The sequence below is a fragment of the Vicugna pacos genome, chromosome 3 (genome assembly GCF_048564905.1).
Source record: "Vicugna pacos chromosome 3, VicPac4, whole genome shotgun sequence".
Classification (NCBI taxonomy): Eukaryota; Metazoa; Chordata; class Mammalia; order Artiodactyla; family Camelidae; genus Vicugna; species Vicugna pacos.
The window spans coordinates 35,730,987-35,755,602 of record NC_132989.1 but is presented as its reverse complement, the minus strand read 5'-3'; the positions used below and the strand labels follow the sequence as shown (position 1 = coordinate 35,755,602).

Sequence of the window (24,616 nt, the reverse complement as noted above, 5' to 3'; positions counted from 1 at the left end):
AAAGGCCTTTCATAAATTCTTCTGGGAAAAAAAAATAACCAACTGCTCTTCAGGAAAGCTGTAACAATGAACACCCTCATCAGCAGTAAGAATGCTCATTTCATCTCATCTCTCATTGAAGCAGTTTTCTTAGAACACAGCTCAAGAGATGGATTTTTTGGACCTTCACTGCATGAGTCTCCAGGTCTCAGAAGAAGCTGTGGGGCCGTTTACTAGCAGCTCCCCTCTCACCTGAACAGAGATCAGGTGCACTGTGCTACTGCCAGGTATGTTACAACAAGGCCCTAACAAGGCTAGCTTAAGTACAGCCTGAAGCTTCATCTCTACTATGTAAATGAAAAAAAAAATCCTTTTTGTCACAACTGGACTCAAGGGAACTTTCTAAAAATGTTACATTGAGTAAAAATTAGTGAGAAATCAGCTCAAGTATTTGGGATGTGGATGGGCACCATTTCTGTGCATTCCCATCCCAGATTATCCAGCTGTGTTTGTATTTTGATATACAGAATCTTCTTTAGTCTGTTCATTAACATGAAAATGCATATACTTTTATACATTACTTTTTCAAAGAATTTAGGTTTAAAAAAAAGTCTTGCAAAAATAATTGATCTATATAAAAAGTATTTAATATAGAAAACACCAAAGCACCTTTCACAGGTAAAAGTTCCTGTGCCATATATCAGATAATACTAATCAAATCTCCCTTTACCTGAAAAGAATTTCTGTTTGAATACAAAGTAATAAACTTCCAATCCCCATCTTTCTCAGACAGATCTTATGTATCACTCAACCCAGGTATCACAATTAATCCAGCAAAGTAATGAATGTGTTCTTCAGAAGAATATAGCCAATAAAAAATTTTCTAGTTTAAAAATAGCACCACTTGAGGAGAGGGATATGTCTTTTAAGTGCAAAGTCCCTAAGCAAGTGATTTACCAAAATTCATGGAAACTAAACTTTGAGTGGTTGATCTTTGTAACTTCCCTGTGATCTAGGGCGGAAAACAGAAGAAAGTTTAAAAACAAAGCAAAACAGTAACTTTGAAGACTCAAAAGACATACACAGACACACACACACACACACACACACACCCCTACACCCCTGCCAGAGTGTGTGCTTCTTTGTTTCCTGCTAGTTGTATCACCAGTCAGCGACCTCTACCACAAAGGGCGTTTTCACATCGATCTTGCCGCTGTTGACGATGGAGCAGTCGGTGAGCGGACGGTCATGCCCATCAGTTGCCTGCAGTTCTATGGAGTGGACCACTGTCTGGTGAGAGAAAAGTAGACCCATGGTTCACTTCTGACCAGCAACAGTGGTGATCCAGAAGTGAAATCAGTGTGAAGTCTGAAAGCCCAAGTGGGGATAAGTTGTTTTTTATGATTATAAAAACCATGCAAGCTAAGTATGGAAAATTTAAAAACAGTCAGGAAGATTATATATAACAGAATAAAATTTACCCACTACCTTGCCAATTAAAGAACATATTTGTGTGTTTTGTCCCTTTTTATTAGTATTTTATATTCTAAAAAAAATTAGATATTTTTACAAGCATCTAGCTCTAATAAAAAGTATTTCTACTCACTTGTTAGAACCCAACTTAAAAGTTAGCATGGCGTTTGAGTCAGTTTCAGCTCCACTCTATAAGAGGTCTAGGCAGAAGAAAGTGGGCCAGAAAGCAGATTTAGAAGCAGAGATAGTTCTGGGTTTGCCCATTTTAAAGTGGACCCCAGCCATTAATCTACAGGTTGAATCTGATACTTCTGTAACCCCAACCACACAGTGATGTAAAGGCCCCTTTGTCTACTCTGGAAGGCTCCAGAAGCCCATGTATCGCTTTATGCTTCATACTGTCAAGGACTCGGCAAGGGTGTGGGTACGTACGTGCACCTGTGCACACGTGTGAACCTAGAGCAGCAGCCACACGTCTGAATTACCTGTGGCACTTTAAAGCCTGTGTATTTAACGGTTAAATTGGACATTTCTGTGCTATGTTTACCACAATTTTTTAAATGCTTATTTGTGGGCCCACGTCTGGAGGTTCTGATTCTGTGAGTCTGGGGTGAGGGCCACTGTTAACAAAGCAACCCAGATGATCTCTGGAGGATCAGAGGATGGAATTCAGAAGATTCTGAAAATCCCTTACAACAGTAGAAACACAGTTTTGTTTTTTTCTTCTGTAAAGAGAGTTACAGTTTTCATTTGTTTTTCAAGGTAGTTTATGACTCATAAATTGTGAAGGACTGTTCATCTGAGACCAGGCAGCAGGTGTCCCAGGATGCGTAATGTTGGGAGTGGATGAGAATGAGGATTTTAAGGTTCCTATTGTGATTATGATTGTGAATTGGACCCCATGGATATTCTTTGAGACATAGCAGCATAAACTTGAATTCTCTTTAGTAATTTTGGTTGCTATACTCTGTGTCTTTGAAGGTGACTTATGTCTGTAGTGAACCACGTGGGGCTCAGGGTTTTTAAAAATATTTTATTTTAAATTGTGGTAAGAAACACATACCATAAAATTTACCATCTTACCCATTTCTGAGTGTACAGTTCAGTAATTTAAGTATATTCACATTATTGTGCAACTGATCTCTAGAACTTTTTCATCTTGTAAAACTGAAGATTTATAGTGATACCCATGGAACACCAGCTCCCCATTTCTGAACCCAAGCCCCCAGCAGCCACCATTCTACTTTATGTTTCCATGTATTTGACTACTTTAGATACCTCATTTAAATGGAATCATACAATCTTTAAGTGACGAGCCTGTTTCACTTAACAGCATTCTTAAGGTCTGTCCATGTTGTATAGCCTGTGACATGATTTCCTTCCTTTTTAAGGCTGAATCGTATCTCATTGTATGTACATACAGGATTTTAGTTCATTACATTAAAAAGAGTTTCCAATTATATCAAGTAGTGAGATAAATTAAGTACTCAACTTCTCATGCCAAGTCCCCAGCTTTGCCCCAATGCTCCTAACAATTAAAATACCATACCACATATAATTTATTCACCTCGGAAGAGGCAAGTCAGCATATAATTATGGCTCTCTAACAAGCACATTTATAGATTAAATCACTAAAGGTACCCCCATTATAAATATAAAGCTTTGAACAAGAAAAAATAATATATCAAGTTACCATTCCATCGATGACTTTTCCAAATACCACATGCTTGCCATCTAGCCAGGTGGGCTTGGTCAAAGTGATAAAGAACTGAGAGCCGTTGGTGTCCGGCCCTGCATTGGCCATGCTGACCCACCCAATGCCATAATGCTTCAGTTTGAAGTTCTCATCTGGAAACGTCTCACCGTAAATGCTTATACCTGGGTGAGACAAAACAAAAAAAGGGGAGAATCAACAGATGTTATATGAAAGGAAATTCCTCAAAGGAAAACATAAAGTTTGAGTAGAACTGAGTAATAGAAGCCTGTAGGAGGTGGGGGTGGGAAAAGATGGTCCAACATAAGGAGGAATAAAGCAGAGGATAAAATTAACTCCTTAAGGAAACAGAACACCAGGGACTGAAACAGACAAATGAAAGTATGACACAAGATAGTAGGGTCCCCTCTGGCCTCAAACCAAGACCCAAACCATGACCAAGCAAGTCAGTGATTTCACTCTGAAGTGGGAAGGAAGCAATGGACAGGATGAAATCCTGAACCCAGAGAGAGAGAGAACGAGCCTTCCTAGTGGCTCCAACTCTGTCCTGAGATTCAGCTCACTTGTCCTGGGTCACTCCTGTCTCAGCACCCAACCCAACTAGAGTGCAGTATGCACCTACTCTACACTCTCAGCTAATTCTCACAACAGTCCCAGAGAACGGGTATTCTCATTCCTATTCTGAATGGTAAACAGAGATTATCAGACTCACAAACGGCAGAGCAGGACATGAACAGTGATGTTCTGACTCTAACACTCTTTCCTGCCTCAGCACTAAGAGCAATAGTGCCAGCCTGGAAGGCATTAGGCGTAGTGACTTCAGGGCTCACCAGGATACAGAGGGTGACGGCAATCGAGAGCACCCAAGGATCCAACCTTGAACAGAAGCCCCAGAGGCAGGCATGTAGGCTGGAGTCCTAGCATAGCAGCAGGGAGAGCAGAACACATTTTTCCTATAAAACAACAGTACGGACCAGGAGAAGTATCTCTCCATTCTCCAACACCTTGAGTGCCTGTCATGCCCACCTCCTCCACTTTAGGACACCTTATCCATCGGTGACCAACCTTAAAGCCCTGGCTCAGTTAGAAGGACCAGAAGTGGATATCAAAGGCAAACAATTTATAGCTGATTGGTCAGTGACACACAAGATGGCCTGGCAGGAAAGTTCTGCCTGCAGAGAGGTCTAGGCTAAATTTAAGTGATCCAAAAGGTCCTATCTCCAAAACAGAACATTTTAACTCTGCACATGCACACACACATATGGCAGGAAAAGCAGGCAGAGACACACAAAGAAAAGAGGACACAGTAAAGCTCTGTCACCATTACTTCAGGGCCTCAGGCAGGATGGTGGGGTGCCAGTCCAGAGGGGACCAGTACTGGAGCTGCAGGCTTTTCCAGGGAGACTCAGCTCTGCAGCGGCTGGGACTACTGTGCCAAGCATCCCCACCATCCCCATTAACCCAAGCAACCTGCACATGTTCTTCTGCTCCATTCAACATTCCCATGCCTGGCAGCATCTCTGCAGGGACTAAAACAATCGTCCTGAAATTTTGGACAAAGCCAAGCCTTTAATGGTAGCCATTTTGTTATAAATAAACCATTGCAATAAACATAAAATTAGCCCTAGTGCTTGAAAATGACCCAAGTGTTTCTTTAAAAAGTTAGCAGTTTAATATCCACCAAAACCAGTATTTGCTGAAATAGAAATCTTAAACCTGAAGTAAATTTAAATTCTGTGTAATTATGTATATTGTGTGTGTGTTCAGGAAAAGAACTCACAACATTTTTGAGGAAAAACGGTCATGGGGGCTGGGTAGCTGGAATCCTCAGAAACAGTAAGCTCAGGGATATCTGAAAAGCTATAAACTTAATTATTTGTACTTCAAAGAACTCTAACTTTGTTGATAAAAATTAAGCTACATTATATTTGACAACTTGTCTATTACTTTCATTTTTTTAAATTATTGAAAAGCTCACAGTAAAATGAAAGAATTTTGAAAGAAGGAGGCAAATTCACCTGTAATCCTGTCACCTAAATGTCAGTCTGATCACCCTGGCATGATGCCCTCAGGCCTCCTGCACCAACTACACATTTGCAGCTGGCTGCCACCACACTGTACAGTTTTATAGCCTACCTTTCTTTGTGATGACAAACGTCTTTCTGTACTGCTACATACTAGGAGTCTACCATTCAATCACTGCAGAACAGTACATCTCCACTATAGAAAGATAATGAACACCAAAGCAATACTGTTTTAAATTAGGAAGCCTAACTCATTTGTACCTACCAAGATCTTGTTAGATGAGGCCCCCCCAAACTCCATCCTTCTTAAAGAATTAGATTGGTTGTCTTTATGACTTTGTTCTTTAAACCTGGGAGTTTGATATACTGGATAAGTATATTGTCTTAATCTTAGGTTTCACTTTGGTAAGCAGGAAAGGAAAAATGTGAGAGACCACATTACCGCCAGTGCCGTCTCCACGGGTGAAGTCTCCTCCTTGAATCATGAAATCTTTGATGACGCGATGAAATTTGCTTCCTTTATATCCATATCCTCTCTAAAGAGATTAAGTCAATTGAATATATAAGTAGATATAACCCATACTGAAAGATAAAGCCCAGTGTTTATCTGGAAATGACAAAATGAGAAAGTTACACAAAATATCTACAGAACTAGATCAGGTCCTTGCAATAATTTACTGATAGAAATTTATCTTTAGCTGACCAAAAAATACATAAACAAACTATGGAAGTAAAGTACTAATGTGCATAAGTAAAATAGAGAAATCTGCATTTTCACTTGATAACTGTTTCCCCCCACTTTCTAAAACCCTGAGTGCTTGAAGAATACACATTTAATAGGAAAATAAAGTAAAATATTATTAGATGTCTCAGGTTCATCTCACTTACTAACTTAATACTTATTTTCCCAGCATGCATCTTTATGCTTGGCTTAAAAGAAGGAAGATCCAATTGTGTGCACAGTTAACGGGAATAAAACCGAGATATACCTCTCCTGTTGCCAGAGCGACAAAATTTTCCACAGTCTTGGGCACGACTTTTCCAAAGAGGCCAATCACTATTCTGCCAACATCTTTATCTCCAATCCTCACATCAAAGAAGACCTGTGTGTGGTTGAAAGGCAGAAGGTTATAAGATGGAAAAGCCGCGCTATAGGGTAGGTGAGCGTTACAATCTGGGAGTCGATTCGCATGTAAGAGCCCTGCCCACCAGTATTTTATAAAGGGGTCGTGAAGGAGCATGAGATAAATTAGAGCTCTGAAACCGTTCTGTAGGTGCTTCTCCCTCACAAATATTCATTTACCACACATTTATGGAGCACCCCCCTGGGCCAGGCCCTCTACCAGGAACGGTTTAAAGTCTGACTCAATGCTGTGAGAGGCAGCCAGTAATGTCTCCAGGAACTCCTCTCCTCCTCGCCCCAGACCAACACTGCTGTCGCCTCCTGTTTCCTAGCTTTGTAGACGCAGGTAAGAGTGGAGACTTCTTCTTCTGAGAGGTAATGCTCTCCAGTCTTGGCAGGAGAAAAAAACTGGTGAGGAGAGAAATTATCTAACCATCCAGATTTATTTATTTTTAAATTCGAGCACTGCCAAATTCCCACTGAGTGCTCAATAGACATCTGCTGTCAAGGGAACTGCGAAAGATGATCAAAACATACAGCACTCCTCCAAAAGGCCCGCCACGTGCTAAGGCACCAGGGCTCCAGCACGTCCAGAGAACAGCAGACGTTACACTCGGGTCCTGACAGGACCATTTTCCCTGTACACTCAGACACCGAATGCAGTCGTCATGTTCCCGAAGTTGCACAAGTAGAATGTGTCCTTCCTCTATCACAACATTTTAGAACTGAAGAAAGAAAGCACACATCAGCAGTGTGAGTCACTTTTTTGCAGATAAACCTTAAAAGTTCTCTTGAACCTTTTTTAACCGTTTCATCTGAAATGAAATTATACATGTTTTCCTTCACAAATCACTGTGTTCAGACGATTCTGAGACAGAACGCTTGAAAAGGCCACGGAGTCAAAGGGCATTCTATTAGCAAGTTTAGATTATATGAACCAATTTACTGTTTGAATGGATAAAAAAAGACATTTAAGAGATGGCTTTAAAAAAAAAATAAGAAGGGTTGTCACAGAAAAAGATGTCGTACAATTTAGAAAAATCACTAAGTAAAGACTGTCAAGCTTTATTTAGTCCAAGACGAGGGCTTCTGCCAATACGTCAGTTCGTCTGTCACCGGGTGATGTGATATTTAGTGTTCCATGTGGCATTCTGCAATTTTACATGGCCAAAGCAGCAAAAATTGTTTTCTTTATATAACAGAACTTTCCAGAATGCACAAAAGACCGTGCCCTTGAGATGCAGCAGTGCACTAGAGAAGGACAATTCAGGAAGCAGCATTCACGTGCACAGGAGCCCAGTTGTGCAGAGCTGGGGCCAAAGAGAAGCAGGTTCTCCAAAGGGATTTCCGAGCCAAGGAGTAAATTCAATAACTAGCAATAAGGAAGCAGCACCAGGAAAAGAGTCGGGGACATAATTGTAAAGAGGCATCATGTAAGCCACTAGAAAAGCCTGCGAGACTTGAAAAATAAAGAAGAGAAAATAAAGCCCATGAACATCTCCACAGCAAAGAGAATAAAATGTGAGAGAGCAGTGTGAGATGAAGAAAAAGTGTCTATCACCCAGCATAGCTCTTCAATAAGAATCTCCTTTTCTTACACGTGGCCTAGCACATGTATTAATATGATTTTTTCCCCAAACCTCAGCGTCCTTCACATTCAATGAGTGATGGCAAGAAAATATAGCATAGTTTCCCTAACTCTAATGGAAATGAGAAAATCAGTTCTTATTGTCAACAAATATTTGTCAAAGATCTATATAAAGGCAGTGTGAGGGGACCAGCTCCTGGAGGGCATCCATGTCCTAAGGGAGCTTACATAAAGAGACCGGCCAAGTATTTGCAGCAACATGGATGGACCTAGAGATGATCATACTAAGTGAACTAAGTCAGACAGAGAAAGCCAAGTATCCTATGAGATCACTTATATGTGGAATCTAAAAAATGATACAAATGAACTTACGTACAAAACAGAAACAGACTCAGAGTTGTAGAAAATAAACTTATGGTTACCAAAGGGGAAAGGAGGAGAGGGATAAATCAAGAGTTTGGGATCAACAGATACACACTACTATATATAAAATAGATGAACAGCATGGGGAACTATATTCAATATCCTATAATAAACCATAATGGAAAAGAGTATGAAAAAATACACACACACACACAACTGAGTTACTTTGCTATGCACGAGAAATTAACACAACATTGTAAATCAACTAAACTTCAATAAAAAAAAAAAAGGAGACAGGCCAAGAAAATGAACAACCACAATACAAGGTGGCCACATGTGACAAGTGCCCCAAGAACACTGTATAGCGTTCTGGAGGGATGTTAAGGGCTGAAGGAAGGCATCCTAAAGAAGGTGTGATGTGAGGCCAGCCTGAAAGAAGGGAGCAGCCTCCAGGGACAAGAGTGGACACAAGCCCCACCTGGCAGAGTTCTTTCTGGAACCAGAGCACCAAGGCAGGAAATCTGATCCACGTGCAGAGAAGCACCACAACCCTTCTGACCACAACCGGCTGGGAAGGGAAACTCTCACCAGCTCCAGATGGCGAAGGAAGGATGCTGACTAAAAGATACAGGTTTTGTTAGGCCATGTTAGAAGTGTGAAAGACAAAATTTCAGTCTGAGGCTGAGTCCAGTTAGACTTCCATTGATCGTTAATATGGCTCTCTCTGACTATGCAAGGATTCCCTAAGGGGGTAGAAAAGCTGTTCTTAGATCCCCAGTGCCCAGCACAGTGTCAGCTCAAGCAGGTTCTCAAGAAAGTCTAAATAGTTCAATGTAAGGTGATAATGAGGACCAGGACACACACACCTACACACTCGGTGCAGGTGGCCAGGGTGGCTGTCAGGCAAACCCTCTCACCCTAGATCATCTGACTTTGATGCCTGTCCTTGGGAACAGGCCCTGTGCTAAACAAGTGGTGGGGCTGCAAAGCCCCTACCCCCTGGAGTCACAGTCCCACAGGAGAGAAAGCACATGTACAGGGAGCTATAATATAATGGGAAGTCAGGTTTTATCAGAAGACGTGCACAGATAAAATGCCACGGACAGAGGTTGCTTCTGTAGGGATCAGGGCGGGCTTCCTGGAAAAGGTGGAACTTGGATTCCACGTTGCACTTCAGGAGCAGGCGCCTCAGTCACTCCTTTTTCCCCTTATGGCTGCCCTTGAAAGTCATTTGAAAATTATGGGGCACTGGAGGTGAGGAGAGACAGGGGAAGAGGCCAGAGGCACTCAAAACAGTCTGCCCCAAACCCCTGTATTGTTAATCCTGCTTCCATTTGCAAAGCAGCTGGGGAAGACACCAAGTATGTGAGCTGTGATGTCAAGGAAACTGTTCCCAAACCTAGCTCCACTAATAAGTGGCTGTGGGACCTTGGGCAACTCTGAGCTCCTTTTCCTCATCTGTACGCAGATGATGATTCCTCTCAGGGCTGCACTGCCCGTGAGGATTGCTAAGACAACACAAATAACACTAACAATTGACCTCTTAAATCAGGAACTTCAACTGGGGCTAAGTGCTTTACCTGCATTATCACATCTAATATGCAAAACCCTGCCTCCAGTAGGTATTATTTCTATCTCTATTTACAGAGGCAAGCCTCAGACATTATCAGATAACTCACTGTTACTCCGGCCTCAGCCTCTTGGCCAACCAAGCTGCAGAAAGTGCCAGCAAGCTGTGACGTGTGTGCAACTGGAAAGACAGCAGCATCACTTTCTATACTCGTGGTGCCTTTCCCTGCACAGAGCCCATGGCATCTGCTGGAAAATGCAGGGCTGCCAGTGCCAATTCAGTGGACTTCGAGACAGAGCCCTGACCCTAGCCCTCTATGGCTGGGCAGGAAGCTGAGGTGGTGGCTGTCAGCAGGATTCATGGACAAGGTAAGTGCCATGAAAGGGCCCTGGGAGGGGGTACAGTACTTCACACCTCTCTTATTTACAGATTCCTATTTTTAAACAAAATCAGAGGAAAAAGTAAAGACTCCTAGGAGAGGGGTAGATATAGCTCAGTGGTAGATTGTGTGCTTAGCATGCACAAGGTCCTGGGTTCAATCCCCAGTACCTCTACTTAAAATTATAATAAAATAAAAATAAATAAACCTAGTAACCTCCTCCCTCCCAAAAAAGATTAAAAAAAAAAGACTACTGGGAAAACAATACACTAGAATGATAACCAATTTACTTTTCCATATCAGACAAATCATTTTTAATGTCTCCATTTTCCAATAGATTCGCTATTTTTAAAATGCCCACTGAAAAGGTAATTCAACAGAGATGAATCTGTAGAAGGACATGCCTACACAGCTAGTTTTTAGAACTTAATGACAAACTCGTGGAGAAAAAAGGAGATATGTTGAGTGACTATTTCAAAAGTACAGCACAGGAAAACTCAGTGACAGCACCCTGGACTCGAGGCTGAGATGCCCCAACTTTCCCCCTCGTGCAGCCCCCAGCTTCCTCCCCTCTCTGAGAGATTCCCAGTCCAGGCTGCACACCTCCACAGATTGTGATTACTTGCTCTGGGGTGGGTCTCTGAACTGGTAGGTCTGAAAGCTTCCAGGGTGAAGCTTGTTCCCAAATAGTATAGGTGATGTCCTCACACTAAGAAATTATTTGTTGCTTATCTGAAATTCACATCTAACAGGGCATCCTGTATTTTATCTGGCAAACCTACTCCCACTCCCCTATCCCTATCTAAACCATCGGCAAGTCCTGTTAGTTATACTTCAAAAGTCTATTTTCAGTCCCTCCCTGGTTTCCCATTTCCACAAATATCCCCCCTATTCCAAGCCACCACCATCTGGACTCTGACCTGGAGCTCTGAATGACCTCCCACTTCACTCTCCACTGAGCAGCCACAGTAATTGTTTAAAAGCATATATGAGATCATGTCAATCCCATTCTTTAAAACCCTATATTAGGGTGTATTTCCTTCATTTCATCATTTTATGAATTTTATGTTTATGGCTGTATCCCATGAGACACACCCCCCCCGCAGTATCTGCAGGCTAAAGCACCACTCCTCCCCCCACCCCCAACCCTTCAGCTCTGTGGCCTTGTGTAAGCTATTTCCCAAAACTTAGATACGCAAAAAACATCAAGGGGCTGGGAGGAGAATCAGCGCTCAAATCAATCAGGCTCAGTTTATCACTGCACACACCCCGTAGCGCGGCCTTTCTGTTCACCCTTAGGCTCCATCAGATTTTGGACTGAACCTCCCCCGCCCTTTATCCTGACCTGTCCTCAGGTGGGGTCTGTGGTAGAGGGTGAAGACATTCTACTACTAGTTCAACACTATCATTTCTCCTGGCAAACACCAGACTGATTGTTAAGACCACTTGCAGCTGCCCTTCCTTCCAGATTCCAAGACGCTACCGCCAGCGGGTTTTCTCGAAGTGATGATCAAGGGCACCAAATCATTCCCTCCCTTCGTCTCTCCCTGCACCCTCCCATTATCTTCTAGCCTTGGGTAAACATGCTGGAAAAAAAAAAAAAAGAGCTGAAGCGGTAAAGACACAGTCTATGGCAGATGTCCCGCCTAATCGAGATGAAAAGGCTGGTCTCAGTTACACAGGTGCCGCCCGTGCTGTGCTGGGACCATCCCAAGTCCAGAGTCTACCCGCCAGCCGCCAGAGTCTGCAAATAGCACCTCTCCCTCGCAGGGGAGGATGATGATTTCTACATTGAGAAGAACAGCCTTTCGTTTAAGAAAAGCCAGGTAACGCCTGCACCGGCACCACTGCAACAGGAGCTGGACCTGGGCTCCGCCAGGCCGGGTGACAGCCGCGGCGGGCGGCCCAGTGCAACCCCTCCACTCGAAGCGCGTCTCCTCCGCCCATCCTCTCCCTACCCCGCCACCCCGCCCCACATTCTTCCTGCTTCTATTCCGGAGTCCCCGCCACGCCGTAGGAAGTACTCGGTTGTCTCCTTCCTGGAGAAAGGGCCCACCGGTTCCGGAAGCTTCTCCCAGCTCCTGGGCCGGTCACGTCGGACCACCAGCCCGGGAGACAGAGTTCAGACAGTCTGTGGAGGGGGCAGGCTGGGACACGGCCCTGCGCCCTCAAATCTCCAGGGGGATAGCGGCCCCCGCGCGCGGGCAGCCCCCTCCCACCAAGCCCCGCCCCCGCCTCCAGTCCTCAGCGCCCGGGAAGCCCCCTCCCCGCCCCTCGCCCGGAGATTCCAGTCCCCAAAGCTGCCTCATCCCCCACGGCCAGCACGAGGGGAAGTTGCTGCCCGCCGCTCGGTCACCTTGGCCGTCACCGAGGGGCCTCTCTTACGGACGCCCGAGGCCCCCGTAGAAGGCACGAGCGCGCTGAGCCCCACGCAAAGCACGAGAGAAAGCAGCAGCCGGGGACTCGAGCCCATGGTGAGCGGTGGCCGTGGCAGCAGCGACTCCGACGCGACAGCTGGCGGGACTCCTGGCCGGCTGCGCCTGCGCACTTCCCGGTGGAGGGGGTGGGGGGTTGTGGATGGAGCGGCTGGGGCAGGGCTGGAACCTGGAGCGCCTCCTCCCAAGTTCAGCCCAGCGACCCACACTAGGGACTTGCAGAGGCGCGCCACCGAGGGCGCAGCCGCGTCCAACCGCCGCGAGGGCGGAGGGTCCGCTGGGCGCCGGGGTCAGGAGTGAGCCAGCGCTGCTGGGGTTTGGCAGCCTCGACTGGGACCCGGGAGCTGAGGGGTGCGCGCTGGGGCATCTCCAGGAACTTACCGCGTAGACGCATATTAAACCTGATCCAAAGTCGATGACTCTCTGGGCTCCGGGTCCGCCTGGCAACTTGCGAATTCCAGGGCGGGGGATTCTGAGGACCGGTCCGCGTCTGTGACCGCATCTGCCCTTGGAGTAGCTTCTGCCACCCCAGCCAGGTTCCAAGGTTCCATCGGAGGCTTTAGTTAAGGTTTGGATGCCTCTCAGAACTTTGGGATCCCGGATGTTTTGACGTGATTCCACATAATGAATGACTTCTCACTGAGATGATTCAAGTTGGGGACATATTTTTATAAACTTAAGAATTATGTTTAGGAAAATTATTTAATGGCTTGGGGAAATGCTCATATTTTTAAGTGGAAAACGTGGGTTGCAAAATCACATAAAAATTAGGATCTCAGCTGTGAAAATAAATATATAAAGGCATTTTAAAGATGAAAAGGAATGTACCAAAACATCTACAGTAGCTATGGTGATAGAATAATGGATTTTTGTTTTCTTTGTAATTTTCTGTTCTCCCAGATGTTCTACATTGAGCATGTAAGTATTTTATAATCAGGAAAACGTTATTTTAAATCTCGGTGCTTTTTGAATTAGGACTTAAAAGAACCTTTTATTTTAGTGTAATAGCTCTAAAATTAACTACAAATTAATAATAGTATTCTCTTGGTTTTCTTAGGGGCTGGTGCCACGACTTTCAAGACAGGATTTTCCTTGGGTAAGCAGATAGGATTCCTATGTGTGACTAAGTGTAGATCTAAAATTACACTGAAAAAAAATTTAAATTACACTGTAACCATTTATTATGTACACAAGGAGTAACAACTTTTGAGGGCTGGGCAGAACATTTCTGAACTATTTTGATATTTCAGTCCAGTGAAGGATCTAATGGCTTGCCTCATCACCCCTACCCACAATAAAGAAAGAGTCCCCATTTTGTAGCAAGCTAAGGGTATCAGAGCACTTAGTCCTGTATTTATTCTTTTTGATCCAGGTCTAGTACAATGTCTGGTGTATAGTGATTTCTCAGTAAGTATTTGTTCAGTGAATAAATGTGTCTATCTACTTTTAAAAATCATTTTATTGGGAAGATTAATGCAAATAAAGGAAAGCACACAAAATGTAAATGTGCAGATCAAGGAATTATCACAAAGCAAATACAGCTAGAACCCCACCCATCCAAAGAAGTGAAATACTCATCAGCTCTCTAGAAATTCCTCTTGTACCCCCTCCCAGTTATTAATGCTTGCTTCTCCCTAAATTAACCACAATCCTGACTACTTACAATATGGTTTAGTTTTGTTTTAACTTTATGTAAATGGAATCTTACTATATGTCTTCTTTTGCTCAAATTTATGTGTGTGAAATTCATCCATGTTTTTGTGTGTAGCTATTTTGATGCCTAGTACAAGGTAGGGGTTGAATTTATTATTGTTTTTCCATATAAATTCCACTTGTTTCAGCACAATTTATTGAAAAATGTCTTCTTTACTTGCTGCTCTGTAATGCTACTTCTGTCATGGAACAAGGGTCCCCACCTGCATGGGTTTGTTTGTGGACCCTCTTTTCTGTCCCATTGGCATATTTGTCTATCTTTGTGGCAACACCACATTATCTTAATGAAAACAGCTTTAAAATAAGTCTTCGTATTTAGTAGTACAAGTCTTCTCACTTTATTCAACAGATTCTTGGCTGTTCTTGACCCTTTACATGTCCATATAAATTTGAGAACCAGCTTGTCAGTTTCCATACTGGGATTTTGATTGGAATTGCATTGCATGTATAGATCATTTTGGAAAGACTTGGCATATTCCTCCATTTATTTAGATCTTTAATTTCTCTCAGTAAGTTTTCATAGTTGTCTGCCTAAAGGTCTCACACATATGTAGATTGATTTCAAGGTGTTTGGCTTTTTTATGCTACTGTAAATTATATCTTTTTAAACACTTATTTTCCTGTTTGTTGGTATTATATCATAGTAAAGTTAATTTTGTATGTTAATCTTCAATAGACTAGTTTGTTAAACTTACTAATTCTAGTAAATTATCTGTGAATTACTTAGGATTTTTTCTGCATAAGCAACTATATCATCCATGAATAATAATAGTTTTATTCCTTCCTTTTAATCTGTATACCTTTTATTTCTTTTTCTTGCCTTATTGCACTGGCCAGGACATTCAGTCCAAAAAGAAGTGACAGTAGGATGAGTCCTTGTTTTGTGGGTTAAATTGTGCCCCCCAAAATTATGTTGGTGTCTTAAATCCAAGTATGTTATGTCGAAGTCTTAAATCTTAGTATCTGTGAATGTGACCCTATTTCCAAATAGGGTTTTTTTGTTTTGTTTTATTTTGTTTTTGTTGCAGATGTAGTCAAGTTAAGATGAGATCATACTGGTATAGGTTGGCCCTACTCCAGTACGACTGGTGTCCTTATAAAAAAAAAAAAAGGAGAAACAAAGACGCACAAAGAGGAAAACACCATGTGAAGACAGAGACAGAGATTGGAAGGATGCATCTGTAAGCCAAAGGATGTGTAGGGTGGCTGATAACCACCAGAAACCAGGAAGAGGCCAGGAAGGATCCTCCCCTAAGGCCTTCAGAGAGAACATGGATCTGCCAACACATGGATCCTATGGTAAATGTGTGTTGCATTTTGTAAGAAATTGCCAAGCTGTCTTCCGTAGTGGCTGCGTCACTTTGCATTTCTGCCAGCAATGAGTTGAGTGTTCCTCTTGCTCCACATCCTTGTCAGCATTTGGTGGTGTCAGTATTTAGATGTTAGCCTTTCTAATAGGTGTGTGGTGATAATATTTTAGTTTTCAATGTTGTGTAAGAAAAATTTTTCTTCCTCTTCCTCTCCTTCTCCTTCTTTTCCTTCTCGTGAATAACAACATTCCTGAGAAGAAAGAATCCTGAAAACTAAGACACAAAGAAGTTAGTGTTTTGTTTTTTTTTAATTTATTTAAACTAAAAGCAAACTTAGTTACCCATTTCTCATACCCCTATCTCCCACCTCTGGCATTTCACCATCTGTTCTCTGTATGAGCTTACTTTTTTTTTTTTTTTTTTTTGGTTTTCTGTTTTATTATGTTTAAGATCCACATATCAGAGATCATATGATACTTGCCTTTCTCTGACTTATTTAATTTAATTCATCATTTTTTTAGCCTTTCTTCTTTTATATTGCTCTATGTGCAATTAAAATGATAAAATTCCCCTTAAGGAGCACACTTCAGATGCTTTCCACAAGTTTTGATATATAGTATTTTCATTATCATTCAGTTAAAAATATTTTCTAATTTATACTTTTTTAAAAAAATCTGCATTACTTTGAAGTGTAGTATTTTATTTCCCAAACATGACTTTTTGATGATCTTTTTGTTGGTGATTTCTACCTTAGTTGTATTGTGGTGAGAGACCATATTCTTTATTATCTCATTCTCTTAAAACACATGGAGACTTGCTTTATGAGATAGGACATTATCAATTTTTTTGGAAACTGTTTCCTGCGTAGTTAGTGCATTCTGCCCTTATTGGATTCAGTATTCTATATATGTCTATTAGACCACATTTGTCAGTCTTGCATTTTATATCTCTATCTTTACTGACTTTTTATCTACTTCTTACAAGGGTTGTAAGAGTTACTATAAGAGTGTGTTAAAACCTCTCATTATGGCTGTAGATTGTCTGTTTCGTCTTGTAGCTCTGTAAATTTTTCTTTATATATTTTTCCTTATGTGTTTTAAGGCAACTTTGCTGGGTGCAAACAATTCCAATACTGTTTTGATAAATTGAATTCTTGTAATTATGAAATGTCACTCAAATTGTAGTAATACTTTTTCCTTAAAGTCTGATACTACTGTAACTCACCATCTTTCTTTTGGCTACTGAATGCATGGTTTATCTTTTTCTATGACTCTACTTTCAATCTTTCTGTCCTTATGTTTTAATAGACCTCTTGTAAATAACATAAATTGTTTTTTAGTGAATTTTGATCATCTTTGTCTTAAGTAGGATATACAGTCTGTTTACATTTACTGTATTTACTTAATATGTTTGGATTTAAATCTAACGTCTTCGTATTTTATTTCTATTGGTACCATTTTATGTTCCTCTTTCCTTTCTTGTTTTATTCTGTTTCGGTGGAACAGATTTTAGTATTCTGTATTCCTCTTCTACTAGTCTGATGGTTACTCATCCTTTTAATACTCTATCAATAGTTTTACTGAAGATTACAACGTGCAGTCTTGACTTTTCAAAGCCTAACATTACCTGTTAGTTTTACTCTCTTTCTGGATAATACAAAACCTGAGGACATTTCTATTTGCCTTCTGTGGAATTTTATGCAATTGTTGTCATGTATTTTATTTTTAGCTGCCCCCAACACATAATCAGTGTTGCCTAGTGAAGTCATATGCGTTTAGATGTATTGACATATTTACATTATCTCTTTATTACTTTCTGTATTTCTAAATTTACACACTGATCATTTCCTGAAGAACTCCATTTGGTAATTCTTTAAGTGCTAGTCTGCTGGTGAAAAGTTATTTTATTTTTCTCTGAAAATGTCATTCCTGGAGGATATTTTTGCCTAGTATAAAATTATTTTCTTTCAGAATATGTCATTTCTTTTGAATTCTAGTTTCCATTATCTCTATTGAGAAATCTGATAAGACTCCTTTGAAAGTAATCTGTCTTTTGAAAATCTGGTGATTTTGATATTTTTTTCTCTCTATATTAGGGTTTTAAAGCAGTTTTACTAGAATTTGCATAAGTGTAGATTTCTTTCTATTTATCCTGCTTGGGATTCATGAGTCTTCTTAATTCTGTGACTTGATGTCTCTTACCAACTTCAGAAAATTCTCAGTCATTAACTATTCAAAAGTCACTCGTAGTCTCTCTCACTACCTAATACAATTACTCTCATTTGTGTACATTCCTTTATAGTCTCTCGCACAAGTTTCAAAAGCATTTGTGTGATATAATCATAGTGTAAATCGTACAATTAAAACTATAGATAAAATGTAAGATTAATATAAAATGTATGCATTATGTTTTACATATATGCAAATATACTGCATGTGTAAATTATAAAAGGGATTAGCAACTCTGTTGGCAGTTATCTCTGGCAGTGTCAAAATAAACAATGGAGGTGTATTTTTATAGCTTGCCACTTTTGCTGTAGTTTTGATTCATCACAAAGAAGAAGTGCTAATGTTTCACTTATTAATGACTTATGAGTACCATAGAGTGCAGTTTTATCATGGTTAGTTCTTTCTAGTATATCAGAAGCAAGTTCTAGATTTCTGCTCCTTTTAAAATAAATATGGCTCTCAAAGCTACATTTCATTGTCTTTCAAAAACCTTTATTTTTTGTCCACTGTGTTTTCTCTTCATTTATATAAATAACACCTTAGTTGAGTCAAACATTACCTTCCCCTGAAACTACAATGAAACTTGGCTAAATTAAACTCATATTTAGCAAATAAATGCCTAAGGCTTTTGTTAATGGCTAGTTATTTGAATTGTGGGGTTTTGCCCAGGAAATTTCTTTCACGTGTTAAGATGAGAGTACAGTCACCTTAGATCATGTAGAGGGACTAGAGTCTACTGGCTAGGATGCCGTATTGGAGTGAAATTGCTGGGGCTGTCTTATTGTCCCCATCTTTAATGTGCATGGCATGTTTTTTTCTGGAGCTAATTATTTACTCAGATCTTCTTCCTCCGTGGACTATTAGTGCCAAACTTTGGTGACAAAGTTTTCAAGTAATTAAAAAGTCATCTTGCTTTTATTTGCTAACCTGGGCATAACTAAAAAACACTCTTAATGACAGGCGATGCCCCCATTCTCACCCTCCCAGAGCTCCTTCACCAACCAGAAAAGAAGGGGCAGCACTGAGTTTTGTTGCACTTACCCACGCCAGACCCTGGGGTGCAAAAATGAAGATTTGAAGATGCATGGTTCCTGCCCTCAGGAAGCTTCAAAGGTAGGATGTGTACATGAAGCAGGTTTAAACTATGTAAAGTGACTTTTATTTCATGCCAGTCAATGGTCCTGAGCGTATGAAGTGGAGATTCAGCCCACTGAGAAGAACTGCAGAAGAGAAATCTAACCTTCACTGAGTTCCTACTACGTGCAAGGTACTTGCTTACAATATCCCCTTTAATCCTGTGAGCTAGGTATTGTTAGCAACATAAAACTGAGGAACTGAAGTTCATTTGAAACTTTAATATGCATGTTTTTATGAAGTTCAGGTGTGATGGAGATTTCACAACTATCTAACCTAAAGTAAGTGGTCAAAAATAGTTAACTTAGGGAACATAGAAGCATAGTTGAGTCTGAGTATGATAATTGGGAAGTGACAAGAAGTGGCGAGCAAGTGAATATGGCTTTTGCAACTTAGAGTGTAGTAGGGGATTGATTAAACACTGATTATATTCCAAAAATTAGGGAAAATACGTTTACGTGAGGGAACTGAAATGGACTGCTATGAAACCCTGATGATACCTACTTCATGCTGCATTAATCTGGGTGCTGGATGTGTCTACCTTGACAGGTCAGCAACCTTTTAAAAAATTCTTTGGAAACAACCTGTTATTTAATTGATCTGTTTATTTATGTTTTCTCCTATTCACTGTTATTTACTATTCACCATGGCTGCCAACTTTTAAACAGGCTTGGTATAAATGTTTGTTCCGAAACCTTTGCAGATAGATGTGTTTTATGTAACAGTTATGGGTCCATTAACATGAAGCACTAAAATACAAAAAGAAACTAAAGAGATTTATAAGCATATGAAATGCCCTCACCAGAGACAGCTGAAATAATATATCCAAAGTCAAAGGAACATTTGTGAAGTTACTACGAGCAGTTTATCTACTTCAAAACATGTTTTGTGGGACAGAGGCATACTATATATTATTCTTAATTTAAAAGGTAAAATACAAATTGATTCTCATTTACTGATAACGCTCTCTCACTGTATTTAAGGACACCCTACTATAGTAGAAGAGAGAAATCCCACTGTAAATACTTCTTTGTCATTTGCATTCTTGGTAATAGAAATTGCTTTAATGATTTTTCTTTAAACCCTGGAAATTTCAGAAAGCTTAAATTATTAGTATTTTTAAGTGACATTAAAAGACTTCCAGTATTCCTGTTTTGCAAAAATACCCAATTCTGAGCCCAGTTGCTGGTAGCAACAGTAGTCTACAGGGCAATTTTTTCTTAGCTGCAGCTTGAGATATAATTAGTATCTTCAGAAACAAACATTCCCCCCACACACACCGAAAAAAAAAGTTGGCAAAGTAAAATGGTGGCATCTATCGCCTCGTTAAAACATCAGATTGACAAAGTCCATGTACTACTCTGTTTCAAAAAGTTCCAGCTCTTTTAAACATTGGCATTCTTATCATTTTGTGCGTTCGTTCGGTGCTGGCCACTGGCTAACAGCGCCTGTGTGGATTTCTCCTTGAATATCTTTTCCTCCATCAACTGATAAGCCAGTTGCTCCTAGGATTTCTGCTCAAGAGCACTGCTCAGGAACGCAAGCTAATAGTACCTATTTGAAATTGTTGTAGAAAACATTCCTTCTCTTCTTCTGTTTGTTTGTTTCTTTCTCTTTATAAGGAAAGTAGGTCTAAAGGCTATTGAGTTTTCAGGTTGAGATGGCCTGGGCACCAGAGTGGCAGTTTAATATACTTTCCTTGGAGAGGAAAGACACTGACATTGTAAATCTAGCCTGTATTTGCTGTCATAGAACTAATCCATGGCCATAAAATTACAGTCAAATATAAAATAAACTGCAAGCCACTGTTTTTGCATCAATCTATACAAACTAGCTATGCATTATTTTAGGAGTGAGAACAAAAATTTTAAGTGCTCCTTAAACATGAGTTAAAGTTCCTGTAGGTACAAATTTATTTTTACAGTAAAAAATGTTAAAATTCAGGAATATAGAAGGAAAAAAACCCATTAAAGTCCTAATTCCCCCAAATAAATACTTTTAATGCTTTGTTGTTTTTCCTGTCAACCTTTTGGTTATTCTGCTCATCCAGCTTTGCATTTTATTTTTTTCATTGAATTCAATTAATATAATGCTCTCTGGAATGTCTTCTATAATGATGTGTAAATTATGAGTTTAAACCATGCTTATGGAAGATGTAAGATGGTTTACAGAAATGCTGAAGTGTTAAGTAGTGTCTCTCTTGCCACTGCAAAAAAATTGTTCAAAAGAAAAGATTCTCCAATCTTGCAATCACCGCACCATCGTTTCAAAAGTAGCAACTGAACGTTGAATTTGAAAAGGAAGTGGGAAAAAGGAAAAAAGCCCAAGCCCAGGTGGGCACGGCTAAAGAGAGCCCGTACCTTTCCTCCGAGTCTCACCTGCTCTAGGCCGATACCAACTCTTGGCAAATCTCAGTGCCTCCTTTATGCTGCTGCCGCCAGCCAGGCCCGGCTTTCATCCAGACCTCTTAGACTCTCAACAGATAAGCATGGCGAGGTCTGGGGAAAGGAAATAATCACCAGCAGCGTGGAGGGGAGAGGCCCCTTCCCATCTCCCTGTGGCTGCTCTGTGCCCAGGCTGCCGGCAGAGGACTTCCAGCAGCGCCACCACTTCGACCTGTTCTCAAGCATAAGCTGGATGAAAATTTTGAAATAGGCTCAAGAAGTGAGGGTTTTTACCTCTCTTTCTACCAAGGGCACATCCTAAACTGATTTGAATGATCTGAAAAGCCTCTAAGATTTCCGTTCAATGAGGGAACATGCCAAAGACACTTGAAAACTGTAACATTTTTAGTAACAGGAGCCAGTAAAGTCCTCAAGGGTGAATGTAAATCCTGGAATTCTAGACTCTCCTGACTTGAAGGGTCTTTTCAGAGGTGATCTTTCTGTTATGAGTGAATGACTTGTAAGCTTCAGTTCAAAAAAACAAAAACCAAGGAGGTTATTAATTCCTTTTCAGGAGGTTACCGAAAAGTCTTGCCTTCAACTGCAATGATTGCAAAAATAGTTTTTCAATTTACCTGAATTAAAAAAATAGAGTGGGAAATTATTAATCACAGTGATGGGTGTGTTTGCCTTGTTAAGAAGATAAGTATTGAATGTGGAATTACTGTATCCTCACTGAATAACAAAAAATCCCACCCCACCCCAGAATGCACACCCTTCTGTCATGTGACTGCTGATCAGCTCATCCAAGGTGGTGTCCATTTCTCTGCCCCGTTGAATTCAGACTGGCCTTGTTCGCTTTGACCAATAAAATGTGGTGGAAGTGAGGTGGACTGAATTCCTAAGCCTTCGCCTCCAGTGGCCATGAGTGCTACCTGTACTTTCTGGGGCGCGGGAAGAGGCAGCCACCTGAGGCAGTGAGTGTAGCCTACAGCAGACTGAGAGGCCCACGGAGCAGAATCAGGCAACCACCACCAGCACCAACTGCCAGATGTGTGAGGGAGGCCATCTTAGACTGCCCGCCCTGTCGCCCAGCCAGCTAGCTGCATGCTGCTGTGTGGGTGAGCAAAACAAGACCAGCAGAGGAACTGCCCAGCCAAGTGTGAGAGAGAAGTTGTTGTTTGAAGGCACTGGAGATTTGTGCCCTGCAGAGGGGATACTGAGGACCTCTGGACTGGGAGATGCCAGGCAGGGCTCAGGGGGGTGGCTACCATATCAAAACAGGGAAATTAAGCAAATGTTTGTGCTCCGAATGATGATTCCTTTCAGCTTATTTCCTATTTAACTCTCAGAATATAGAAGGCCAAATTTTGTCCTTCTAGGCAGAAGAGAGAAAAAAGTATTCCAGGTGGAAGTTTACCAGCCCTAGAGGAAAGACCTAAACCTACTGATATCCAAAGCTCCCCAACAGGCAACCCAGCCAGATCATTCTACAGTGAAGTGCAACATGAATAGGCCGAAACTAAACAACACAAAACTTTCAATCAACTTTCTGGTTCCCCATATTAAACATAAGTAGACAGCCAAGGATGGCCAGATATCAACGGGATGTCATGAACCTTGAAGGCAGAAGCTAAAATGAACCAACAGGGAGAAAAGCAACTTGGAGAAATCAGAAGCAATGCAGAGAAAAGAAGACAGCAAAACACCAAAAAGTTATCAATATCCTTGGAGAGTTATTACATTTGGGGAACAAATGCTATTAGTCAAAAAACAAAACAAAACAAAACAGAAAACCCCAAACTTCAAACAAACCAAAAACCCAAGAACTTTCAAAGAACAAAAATTTTTTTTTTGCTTTCAACCTTATATATTTTTATACAATATTTAAAGTTTATACTCCATTTACAGTTATTACAAAATATTATCTCTATTCCCCATGTTGCACAATACATCCTAGTAGCCTACTTACTTACACCCAGTAGTTTGTACCTCCCACTCCCCAACCCCTATATTGCCCCCTCTCTATCCCACTAATAACCAGTAGTTTGTTTTCTACATCTGTGAATTTTGTTATATTCACTAGTTGTATTTCTTAGATTCCACAGGTAAGTGATATCATACAGCATTTGTCTTTGTCTTTTTCTATCTGACGTATTTCACTTAACAGAGTGCCCTCCAAATTCACCCATGCTGCTGCAAATGGCAAAATTTCATTCTTGTTTATATCTGGGTAGGATTCCTTTATATATATATATATATATACCACATCTTTTTCATCCATTCATCTGTTGGTGGACACTTAGGTTACATCCATATCTTGACAATTGTAAATAATGCTGCTGTGAACATTGGGTTTCATATATCTTTTCAAATTAATGTTCTTTTTTTTCCAATTATATACCCAAGAGTGTGATTGCTGGTTCATATGGTAGTTCTATTTTCAGTTTTTTTGAGAAACCTCTGTACTGTTTTCTACAGGAGCTGCACCAATTTACATTCCCACCACTAGTGTACAAGGGTTCCCTTCTCCCCACATCCTTGCCAGCATTTGTTATTTGTGTTCTTTTTGATGTTAGCCACTCTGACAGGTGTGAGGTTATACCTCACTGTGGTTTTGATTTACATTTCCCTGATGATTAGTGATGTTGATGTTGATCTTTCTGTGTGCGTGTTGGCCATCTGCATTTACTCTTTAGAAAAATATTTATTCAGTTCTTCTGCCCATTTTAAAATTGGGTTGTTTGAAAAAACAATTTTTAGAATTTGGAGTCCTAAATGCAGAAATGGTATTAGAGCTGGAATTAGAAATGTTGAAGAAGAAAGTTGAATAATTTTTCTGGAAAATAGAGAAAAAAAGACAAAGAAATAGAAAAAGGAAGGGAAGAAAGCATCAAAAAATATTTCTAAATAATTTCCCAGAATGAAAGAATATGAATCTTGACTGAATGGGCCCACTAGATATCCAGCATCACAATCACAGTGATTCATCACAAAAGACATCAAGCTAATGTTTCAAAATGGGAAGATTCTATAAACTTCAAAAAAGCAAAAAGAGGTGGCATAGAAAAGATCAGGAATCAAAATTACTTCAGACTTCTCACCTGCATCACTAGAAGGAAGCTAAAAGACAATGAAGTAATGACTTCAAACTCTGCAGGAAAGTTATTTCCAGCCTGGAATGCATTGTCAGCCAACA

At 40.7% G+C, this 24,616-nt stretch overlaps 1 protein-coding gene across 2 annotated transcripts; it reads right to left on the bottom strand.

The window, feature by feature from the left end:
- Positions 1-604: 604 nt before the first annotated feature.
- Positions 605-12,788, bottom strand: PPIC (peptidylprolyl isomerase C). Of its 2 annotated transcripts, none has more exons than XM_006216497.4 (5): positions 12,570-12,779; positions 6,180-6,293; positions 5,633-5,726; positions 3,146-3,330; positions 605-1,269 (listed from the first exon to the last, which is right to left on the bottom strand). In XM_006216497.4, exons 1-5 carry the CDS (start codon positions 12,684-12,686, stop codon positions 1,141-1,143), a joined length of 639 nt encoding a protein of 212 aa, XP_006216559.1. In that variant the 5' UTR covers positions 12,687-12,779; the 3' UTR covers positions 605-1,140. The 2 variants fall into 2 exon arrangements, with proteins under 2 accessions (XP_006216559.1, XP_072813819.1); XM_072957718.1 differs by lacking the exon at positions 605-1,269 and adding an exon at positions 1,586-1,652 and having other exon boundaries at positions 12,570-12,788.
- Between the last annotated feature and the right edge of the window lie 11,828 nt (positions 12,789-24,616).

Bases quoted from the DNA above. Each gene is read 5' to 3' on its own strand.
- PPIC (XM_006216497.4), bottom strand. From the start codon at position 12,686: ATGGGCTCGAGTCCCCGGCTGCTGCTTTCTCTCGTGCTTTGCGTGGGG. The intron at 3,331-5,632 runs GTAATGTGGTCT...TGTCTCACCCAG, and splicing joins CCGTGGAGACGGCACTGGCG to GTATAAGCATTTACGGTGAG. The intron at 1,270-3,145 runs GTAACTTGATAT...TTCTCTCACCAG, and splicing joins GAAAAGTCATCGATGGAATG to ACAGTGGTCCACTCCATAGA.